This window comes from Mya arenaria, chromosome 9, assembly GCF_026914265.1.
Source record: "Mya arenaria isolate MELC-2E11 chromosome 9, ASM2691426v1".
Classification (NCBI taxonomy): Eukaryota; Metazoa; Mollusca; class Bivalvia; order Myida; family Myidae; genus Mya; species Mya arenaria.
In genome coordinates, this window is record NC_069130.1 from 2,899,544 (window position 1) to 2,910,954 (window position 11,411).

The 11,411-nt window shown below is 34.4% G+C and overlaps 1 protein-coding gene across 1 annotated transcript; it reads right to left on the reverse strand.

Moving 5' to 3' along the window:
* Positions 1-518: 518 nt before the first annotated feature.
* LOC128203215 (28S rRNA (cytosine-C(5))-methyltransferase-like) lies at positions 519-10,257 on the reverse strand. The gene is made up of 8 exons (XM_052904522.1): positions 10,156-10,257; positions 8,249-8,434; positions 7,335-7,455; positions 5,710-5,815; positions 4,682-4,823; positions 3,918-4,033; positions 2,906-3,084; positions 519-1,112 (listed from the first exon to the last, which is right to left on the reverse strand). The coding sequence occupies exons 1-8, from the start codon at positions 10,246-10,248 to the stop codon at positions 574-576; spliced, it is 1,482 nt and encodes a 493-aa protein (XP_052760482.1). The 5' UTR covers positions 10,249-10,257; the 3' UTR covers positions 519-573.
* Positions 10,258-11,411: the final 1,154 nt, after the last annotated feature.

Genomic DNA, 11,411 nt, shown 5'->3' on the forward strand with positions numbered 1-11,411 from the left:
AACAACGCCGGTAGTCAAGAAAAATATAGAAAACTTTCAGCAAAACCACTCGCCCACAATGACTCGAGCATAAGCTGAGGGATAATCAACATTTTTGAAGGGTTTAAGCGGTCAGTATCTAAGTTTTAACCCTGATTTGTTTGCTCACTTTAGTGTGTGCATTTTACAAAAACATGAGCAAGCATATAATAAACAAATATGTGAGGGTTAGTTAACGTATTTGTCAAGTGGATTCACTTTAACTGAACACATTGAATTTCACGAGATTATTGACAATGGTCTTTTTATGCATTTTAATAAAAAAAACATTGGCCATATATGTTGCAAAAACTTTAGGGGCCATCCTGTGATTATTACTCGTAGGTGTCTTAATTTCAATTTTATTGACACTCATAAACGTGATCATATTTTTATGTTCACTTTTAAACGATTAATTTTTAACTATTTGTAGTAAATGTGACATACTTAGGACACAAAAAATTCAAATAAAATATGAAAAGAAAAGTACGACAAATCATTGTTTTATTCTTCAATACATAACTAACAAATTATAAGATAGTCTAACAGCCAATGTTATACAGCAATGATATCAATTTTCCAATCGGTAGTCGCTCTTAAGTGTTTATGCGTTTCTATTGAGGGTCCCTGCTGCTTTCTGACATTTGATTTATGTACTACTTTTGATGAGCGTGTATTCTTTACTTTTACTTTAAGAGGTCTGTTCTTCTCACTGTGACAGCCATCCTCTTCATGCTTCCGTTTTTTGTTTATCTTTCTTGAAAAGCTAGAAACAAAGAACCCATTGGTCAGTGTAAGGTCATGTGACATCCTTACACATTTTTCTCCATGCTCATATGTAACAAGACCTCTCATTGGCCAATCAGGCATAACATGATCAATTTCGAAAATCTCACTCACATGTGAGTACACTTCTTCAACAACTTGTTCGTTTTCTTCTTCGTGAATAGAACAGGTTGAATACACAATTTTCTTAACATTAGGAAAGCTCAATGCATGTTTTAAAATAGAGATCTGGAACTTTGAAAGCTGATTTAACCTCTCCTTGGGGTAAGAATCCTCGTCACTTTTCATAGACACTCTATTCACCATTCCTGTAATTACATAAACAGTGATTAAGGAAATTGTAAAATTAGTCGTTTACCATCAGAATTGGTAGGTGGTTAAAGGCTAAACAATTTTTTTTTCAAAATCTTTAATAATATTCTTTCCAAACATTTTCCTTTAATATTTGTAACCTGTATGTAATACCGTTTCTAAAGACACCAGCATATATGAGGTGTGGCCAGGCATCAAACTTCAACATTACTGTCAAGGGTTCCATGAAATCACAGGCTGATAAACTCTTATTTGAACAAAAGATATCTCATTTTATTGCAATATCTTAAACACATGTATAATAAACAACACAAAATACATTTGTTATGCTCATTAATGTGCAACATTCACTTTCTCCATCAATATGGTGTAACAAACTTTCAAAAGTTAACATTCGGTTTACATATTAAACTAAATATTAAAAAGATAATGCATGTACATCACAATAAATACTATGTAAAGTAGAGATAGCTTTTTGAAAAAAAGCTCCCGTCTCCCCCATTGTGTGATTTGAAGTGAGGAATAATCAATGATGGACTTGAAATTTGTATTTTTGGACTGGAAACAAACAAATAAAGAGGTTATGTAATGGTCATGACCAACCTGCATACCAAGTATGAAATTCTTGGGTGCAAGTATGAAGTTTCTTTTTTCACCTGAAGGTCACAATGACCGTGCCCTACTGACCTCAAAAGTCAAAAGCAACAGGGGCCATCTACTTATCAAGACCAACTAGCAAACCAAGTATTAAGTTCCTGGGCTGAAGCATTCTTTTAGTTATTGAACAGAAACCATTTTTGACCTACTGAACAACAGGGGTCATCAACTAGTTTTGAACAACTGGCATATCAAGTATGAAGTTCCTATGTGCAAACATTCTTTAATTATTTAGCAGAAACCATTTTTTCACCTCAAGGTCACCGTGACCTTGATCTTTGACCTACTGATCCCAAGATCAATAGGGGTCATCAACTAGTCATGACCAACTGCCATACTAAGTATTAAGCTCCTTGTTGCAAGCATTCTTTTATTATCAACATAATTTTTTTTAAACCTTAAGGTCACCCTGACATTGACCATTTGACTTACTGATCCAAAAATTAAAAGGGGTCATCAACTAGTCATGACAGACTGGCATTACAAGTATGAAGATCCTGGGTACGAGTGTTCTTAAGTTATTATGTGGAAACCATTTTTGCACCCGAGTCACTGCAACTTGACCTTCTGATCTCAAGATCAATAGGGGTCATCTACTAGTCATGACCACCTGGCATACCAAGTATGAAGTTCCTGTGTGTAAGCATTCTTTAATTATTGAGAAGAACCCATTTTTCAGCTTTAGTTAACCACAAACACTTCGTTTTTCAACTGGCGGTCAATGCAACCTGATCTTTGACCTACTGATCTCAAAATCTTTAGGGGTCATGTACTGGTCATGACCAATTTTCATACCAAATTTGAAGTTCCCGGACCCAAACAATCTTCAGTTATCGAGCGAAAAACGTTTTTTCACCTCAAGGTCACTGTGACCTTGATGTTTAACCTTTTAATCTCAAAATCAATAAGGGTCATCTAATGGTCATGATCAACCTGCATACAAATAATAAAGAGTCTGGATCAAGTTCTCAAGTCATTGAGCAGAAATGAAGTGTGACATACGGACCGACTGACTGACAGACAGGGAAAAAACAATTATATCTCCATATCTCCCCCATTCATAATGAACACTCTACACAGTAGCCCAAAATAAGCAAGAGGGCCTATCATTTCTTTCAAATTTGAAGCCTACCTGATCCAGAACATGAGGGGTCTACAAGGATGTACTCCACCCGTGCATAGCTGCTGTCTGTAGGGTCAACAGAGAGGAAGTCTTTAAACACGGGCGTAACACAAGTGGCTCCAGCAGTTGTTACCATCTTTTTTAAGATTTCCACTCTCTTCTTGTCCTTATCAAAAGCAAACACTTTCCTGAAACAAAGAAAAAAATATGTACTACAATATGTTAAAGCTGCACTCTTACTCCCAAATACATTTGTACGACACTTAATACAATATAAAATTGTTTTCATTTACTGGAAAGGATGAATAAATATCAAGACTAATGGCTCTTATGAAGGATACTGAGTTTAATTTGTAAGAAAGTTGCAAAACACCGAATTTCTACCTTATGAGCACTCAAAAGTCATTTAATTTTTTGTTTGTTTTCAGCTATTAAATACACGGTTACAATATTGGTATCAATATTAAATATTTTCCAAAATTGTTTAGAATTTATGTTTGTAATACTTATGTATGTATTGATTTTGAATATGAGTGTCACTTTAAACAAAAGTTGAACTTTCTAATGAAAGTTTTAAAAAGTTTATAATATATTTGGTGTACACGAAATCAATAGAGCTCCAGCAACTGCCAATGACTTTCTATTGTCAGTTGTTGCTTTTGTTGTTGTTTTTGTAAAAGATTTACATCCTGCATTTATAAAAAAAAATAGAATATTTGCACCAGGGCTGCATGCTCGGAAACCTGGAAACCGGCAAACAATGAATTCTAATGAGGACTATTACCCCTGGCGATAGAGTATCAAATTCTGAATCAGAGGGTCCCAGGTCCGATCCCAACTCGGAGCTTTGTCAATGATAGTACTGGTTGTAACCCAGGAATAGTAAATAGCTCTTTATCACATGTTTATACCAAATTTTAAAGATGTATGTACGCTCGTTGCTAAAAAGCTCTACGGACAACAGAGCTTATGTTACACGTTCTTGACTGTCAATGAAATTTGTGACGTTAATAAATCTTACCCTGTGTTGCCCATGATGGCAGCTAGGTGGGTGGTTTTGTTCCCAGGAGCAGCACAGCAGTCTATCACTGTAGATCCTGGGGGTGGGGATAACACATGCGCAGGGGTACAGCTAGCCTGGAATACCCAGTTAAAAAGAAGAACATTTAGTTTCAACTATGTACAATAGACCTCTTTGGCTAGGTTTTATATACAGATATGGGAGGCAATATAGAGAGAGGATCACAGTAGATCCTGGGGCTGTGGAAAACACCTGCACAGAGATACAGTGATGAACTTCCATACTGCCTCTACAAAGAAGAGTATGATTGTACCTAAATCCTATGCTTTTTGTTTTGTTTTGTTTATATCACTAGACCATTCTCACCCTGAAATGGATCAAACCCACAACCAGTTGGGTGAGAGGCAAATACTTATATAACTAGACCACTCTCATCCTGGCAAGGAATAGAACCAAATATATCTTGGATGAGACAACCAGACAGATTTCCCTCTAGTTTGGATTACACACACAACCACTTGAATGAGAGGTGAACACCTCTAGGCTTTTCTCACCCTGGAATTGATTAAACATACAATCCCTGTGTAAGATGGATGACACAACTATTGCGATCACGTTTGTAAGTGATCATTCAATATACCGTCTTTGGCAAGACAAAATCAAAGAGCTTAACATGTACATGTATGTTGATTGGTTGATATAAAATAACAATACATCATCATGTATGGCTATTACTTGTCTCACTCTACTAGGAAGCCCTTTACCTTGTCCTGAAGTATAATGGCCCCAGTCTTGTAGAGCCGGTGTGAATGTAGGTCTGTTCTTGGATGGAACACTAGCAGATTGGGGATGTGGGGGTCCCTTAACACAGTGTGGGGTGTAAGTAGACTTGGTATGTCAGAAAAGCTGAAAACAATATACTTTCTGTTAGATTGTTATCTAATCACTTATTAAAAATGACGAGTGCATCTAAGAAAGAACCACAATGCTCATTTTTGATTTCTTGTTGAAAAAGAGGCATAACTAGATAATTGTTAATTTTAGAGTTACCCCTCTCAATTAAGGACAAATCCACTAGATTTATGAGACAACTTGTTGGTTGAACTTCCTTACTCCTAATTCCTTTCTGATATGCGGGGCGCCTGACAGGAGGGCAATTGCTCCCCATTGTTCAGCAACCAGAACAAGCCCCTAGAAAGGCTTGAACATGCAACCTATTGTTACAAAGGTACACTCCCTATCCACTGGTTGTACCTTAGCCAAATCTAGAGAGTGGACACCAAATATACAGTTTTTACACATTTAAAAGCAAAGATCTGAAGTGACTGAGGCATCATAGCTGCTTATTTAACATGACAGCAAATGAATTTAACCAAGATATTCTGCCATTAAACACATTCTGACCAAATTTAGCGATGATTTGACATCATGTTATCAAACTTGTTCAAGATATTATGCCCATACACATTCTGGCCTGGCTTGGCTTGGCGATGATACTAAATGCTTCTAAAGTTATTGATCAGACAAGACCAGTTTGAGGTAATATCTATGATTAAAGAGCATTATTTCTAAAGTGACTCAAGCAATATGGCTGACTAACTTGTCAAAGGCCTTTGGCCAATACACATTCTGACCAAATTTGGTAATATTTGGACAATGTCTTCCAAGGTTGTTGTTGATCAAACACCATTTTGGATGATGCCCACCTGCCCAAATGCTACATACATAAAACCAAATTCGTTCTGTAACTTAAGTGATTACTAAAAATATACATGTAAAATTCAGCACTTACCCAATATTTGGTCTTGAGATGAAGGTGAATGTCTTTCCAAGTTCTTTTTCAACATCAGCCATTGAAATCTTGATGGTATTCACCCTGACGTACTTGGGTAGTTCACCTACATGTATAAGGAAGAAACAAGACGGGTTAAAGGAAAAAGGTTCAAAGTGATACTTAAAGGGACTAGACACCAGATGATACAATTGCAAGAAAAAAAGAACATGGTCAAAAACTTGCATATCTTTGTGTACAAGGTATTGAATCTCACTAACTGATGTCTCAGATTGCTTAAGACACATTTCTTTATCATGTTTTATCCCAGTTAATGTAAAAATAGTGTCAGTATCTGTGCTTATAACATGACTTTCACATGCCAAAATTTACACACTATAAACTGGAAAACCAATACGTGCTATTTTTAAATGGGTTAACTGACAGCTGAGACAGCAAAAAAAAATTCTTTCAATCATGTAAAATGATGCATTATCTGCCTCAAACTAGCTCTTATCAACAATTCTAGGCTTGTTTTGTGTTTTCAGATTTTCAGACCATCTGGTGTCCAGCCCCTTTAATACATGTGCAAATAGAACCTTTCCACATTCACTCATGAAAATCCAAACAGAGATGAAGATCTAAATCCTGGCAACATTGCCAACATAGCTACATAATTTGATTGTTAGTTTCAAGTAACTATAGAAAGTCACAAGTTAGTATTTATAAGCAACTATAACTCAAAACTATAAAATTAATGAAACTTAATATTATACCTAATAAAAGGGTACCATTGCAAAAAGGCTCAATATAATACATCTATAGTTGCTGAGATATTTAAGGATTGATCACATTTGTTCTTGCTTTTATGCCGTATGGATGCGGGCTAGTGCTTCTAAGTCATTTGCTTGCTTGTACAACTGCGTTCATACAGCATAAACGCAAGAAAAAATGCAATCAATACTTACATTTACATACACAAAAAATAGTCATTACAATTAAAAATAAGCAGTATATTCTGCAATTGAGTATTTGTTCTTTAAAGAAGTATAACTGACAACATACGTTTGTATAAAAGAATAGTTGATTTTTGTAATGTCATGTATCATTGGTTAAATGACTTCGTGCTAATCCAATCAGAGCGCACTATATTTGAAGTGAACGATCACGTCATAATTCCTTGCATGTCATACAATATGAACGTCAAGTTTTATCTACACAAAGGACTAGGAGAAAGTATAAGCCCATGTGTGCTAGCATGCAAACCTTAACCAGAATTTCTAAGTTGAACAATAAAGGGAGATTATTTGCATTGTATGCAAAAAAGAGTTATCTTGATTGATAAACTAAGAAAGTTGGATAGCAGAGAACACATTTCTAAAGTTTCATTGCAATACGTGTACTTGCTGAGATTTATAATGATTTAAAGGTGTTCACATGTAAAACCTTAATCAAGGTGTGATGCCGATGCCATGGTGAGTAGTATAGCTCTCCTTAGTCTTCTAATAGTTGAGCTTAAAACTATTGTTATATATGTGTGTATACATGGATGGCCATTTTTACTTGTTGCCATTATGTACTATATTCGGCCTTGTGGATCTATGACCTTCAGGTGAATGATCTGTTCTATCCTATTTTTCTCATACCTGAACTGCCAGTGTCACTGCAGGATTGAGAGAACAGCTGCTTCACGCTATCAACTCCGGCCTTGACCTTTAACCTTTCACAGGCCACATGTATTGAGTTCTTATGCCGTTCCACCAACGCCTAAATATAAATTTAACAGAAAAAAATATAATAATGCGTGTAACTTTCTTACATGCCAACAATTTATAAATTTGCAATTTCTTAATGAGAAATATTTTACACAGAAAATCTAAAAATATAAACACAGATAAAATGGGATTTCACTTACACAATTAACGCTTAACTAGAATCCTTCACGAGCTTCTCATATGAACTTATGAAATGTGGGGCTACAAACTCTAGCAATATGATACTTCATAAGATTATACAAGTTTGCATTAATTTCCTGCTTAAAGATGCACCCTTACTTCCAAATAAGGTTTACCCAAATTGTTCTTATATTCAAAAAAGGATGAACAATTGTTGAAAACAATGGTTCTTATGAAAGATACCGAGTTAAATATATGAAAGAAAGAAATTTGCATAAAACGTGGTATTTCTACTTTATGGGACTATAGTAGATCACAGTAAATTTTTAAGCATTCACCAATTATTTAATATTTTTGCGTTTTCTGTTATTAAATACAGGGTTATAAACTTTTTATCTGAGTAATAAATATTTTCCATAAATACATCATTTAGCAAGTAGTTAAAGGTGTATCAGTCAAAATTGATCTTTGTTATCTTATACATGTGTATGTATTAATTTTGAATAAGAATAAGAGTGGCACTTTAAGGTTTAACAAAAAGTAAATATTAAATTTCTAAGTCAATGTGAATTTGTATGTCCAAGGTTGGCTAGTAAATCTCTATTGGTTTAACAGTTATGAATATCTATATATCAGGGTGGTTTGGCGTGACGGCAATTAGTTACCTTGAACTTGCCCCTCACACCTTTCCCAAGGATGTGTTCAAACAGAAGTACATGTAACAAGAATGGATGCGGCTGCCCAGCAAGTCTCTTGTCTTTGCCAAAGTTTTCACATTTTCTGCCCACATTTTCCAGCTGTTGTCTGTGTTTGATAACCTCGCAGACAATGGCATACAATGATTTCTTGTTCTGAAACGATAATTTACAAAATGTCATATACTTGTATACATATTCTAATATATAAGTATAATACAAATACAGTTTGCATATATATTTTTCATATGAAAACGTTGTAATATTCTTTTATAACTCTCTAATGTCATGTAAACATGATGGCTGAAGTCCATTTTTTTTACACACAATTTGCTATATTTATATTTAGCAAAGACATCTTTCAAAATTCTTGTGACAACCAAGTGATATATACATAACTGTTTGATGCCAAGTAATTGATGTTTTTAAGCTTTCAGCAAATAATAACATCCTTAATTTTAGTACTTAAAAAAATATGTTGTCATTTGTACTTAACTCTTATTTTTGGATTTCATGTTTTAAAAACTAGAACCAATAAGAAAATCAAGTGTATTCATGTTTGTATCAGGCATTGACATTTTTCGTAAAATGTAAAGATTTTTTTTTCAGTTTTAATAGCCCTTGAGGATATTTTAAGCTTTGCCTTTATGTGAAAATTAATTGTCATGGAATCAAGATAAGTTGTTGTTTTAAGGATCATGATCATCACTACTGGTTGAGAAGCAGTATCCAACAATTGAAATTGCTTTTTTGCGTACTTTTTACAGATCTTCTTTAAAATGGGCCTGCAATTCAATTATATGGTTACTAGGCAATTAAACGCTGAAGTTTATACAGAGACTCCTAAGTAAAAAATATTATGTGACATGTTTATTTTTCATTTTGTACACCTCGCAAGTGGGGGATCATCATGCGCAGCGAATTGCGCATGCATGTGAACCTAATCTGAATATTTAATAATAGCTACAAGGTTTTCTGAAAATGACTCTTACAAACGATGATTATTGTGTACATGTTTGCAGATAGTATTGCCGTGCTACATGTAGTTGTTTTCATTTAAGTGAATGGTGGGCGTGAAGCCCACCATTCACTTAAATGAAAACAAGCACATGGTTTACCATTAATGAATTAAGATTATCATAAAAAAAATAATTTGACTTTGGAAATATTGATTCTTAATAAAAAAAAATGAATTTGACCTTAGAAATATTGATTCTAAATTATAGGGTTTATTTTTTTTGTAAATGCTAAAGAATCAAATAATATTTAATCTTATTATAGCCTTATATTTAGTTTAGTAGTAAAACACTATCAAAGCACCTGAAACCTGCCACAAAATCAATTTGTCAGAAACTGCTGCTTATCACAAGTAAATCATAACGGTGTAAGTACCTTATTGGCACCCCTATTAGATACACTACAAATGTATTGGGACTTCACACATGCGAAGAAAAGTTATTGACAATAGCAGCTTAAGCTGCAGTTCTCTTAAATGTGAACATTTTAGTACATATTTAAAAGCATTTGAATAATTCAATAAAAACCTGTAAAAAACTGTTGATAACTGCTTTTCAACCTGTACAGTGTGACTTTGCATTACAGTTTCTGGTGTTTGTGATTCCTGCATGTTGCATATCTCATAAAGTCATATATTTTGCTGCTTTAAACATGACACAATACTATAATTAGACATTTTAATTTAACAGTTTAAAGGGTGGTTTAATGTTCACATATCGTTTAAAAACTGAAAACTCAAGCATAAACCATACATTTATAATAAATAGTTGGTCACGAAATTGTGTTACATTACGGAATTGCTGATGAACTATTCAATGTCAAGCAATATGCTACTTACATTTAATGTGATTGTTACTCACCTGGTACTGGGATTTGTAAACTAAGGTTTTTATTGAGCCCGTTTTGTTTAAAACTGCTAAAATTATTTTACTCGCGTCTACATAAAGATCCATGTCGACAGATGCTTGCAATCTTAAATTCCGTTCAACAAAGCGTACCGTCATCATCCGGGTCAACTCGGCCCAATTACCATTTCGGCCTGGTCCATTTCGGCCTCTTTTTTATATTATTATTATTATAATAATACTCATATTCGTTAGTGAAATTGTATAATTGTATAAGATGACATTGCTGCTGTATTTATTATTTTCAGACGTTCTATTTCATCAAGAGACAAAATGGAATCAGAAAGAAAGAAAACTATGATGTTTTTAAATATTTATTTCGTAACTAATATACTCTATAATCATTCAAAGACGATCAATAAATGGATTGAATTTAAGCAATTTCAGAAAATGTGTAAAAAATAATTTAAAAAAAATAAATTAATTACATAGACAAGACAATTCATGAAGGTCTGGAAAACAACAACAGCAAGCCATTCTGGGGATATATAAAATCTAAACGCCAGTACAACATTGGCATAGTACCGTTGAAACAAAAAAGAGTCCTAGTTAACGAAGGTACATGCAAGGCACAGATTCTCCTAGAACAATTCAGCTCAGTTTTCACTAGAAACACATAGAGATGACTTCCGTTGCTTGAAAAAGAGTACTTGTAAGTATGATCTACCATCTTTATACATTACAGCACCTGGAGTCGAGAAACTGCCTTCTAAACTGAAACATCTAAAGCTTTGGGTCCAGATAAAATCTCGAAAGTTGTACTTAAGAAGTGTGCTTGCTCCAGGCATATGTTCAATCTTCCAACTATCATCTAACACTGTTAGTGTTACAGCAGCATGCTGTCAAGCGACTGAGTAAATGCGAACATATCACCTGTGTACAAGAAGGGAGACGTTTACCTTGCCCCAAGAACTATAGGCCAGTGTCCCTCATGTCAATATTATGTAAGACACTTGAACATACCAATTGCAAACACCTGCTTAAAATATGGGAAGGAATACGATTTAAACAAACTTGAATCACGGTTTCCGCTCAGGATATTCATGTGAAACGCAACTCTTAGAAACGCTGAAAGACCTCCTTACTTTCAATGACGAAGGTCACCAGACAGATCTCATCATACTTGATTTTTTCTAAAGCGTTCGATTCAGTCCCGCACCAACAATTACTCTGCAAATTAGAAAGCTTTGGTGTCAAAGGAACTATCTTCA

Bases quoted from the DNA above. Each gene is read 5' to 3' on its own strand.
- LOC128203215 (XM_052904522.1), bottom strand. From the start codon at position 10,248: ATGGATCTTTATGTAGACGCGAGTAAAATAATTTTAGCAGTTTTAAAC. The intron at 4,824-5,709 runs GTAAGTGCTGAA...TATTGTTTTCAG, and splicing joins ATCTCAAGACCAAATATTGG to CTTTTCTGACATACCAAGTC. The intron at 4,034-4,681 runs GTAAAGGGCTTC...TGGGTATTCCAG, and splicing joins CCATTATACTTCAGGACAAG to GCTAGCTGTACCCCTGCGCA.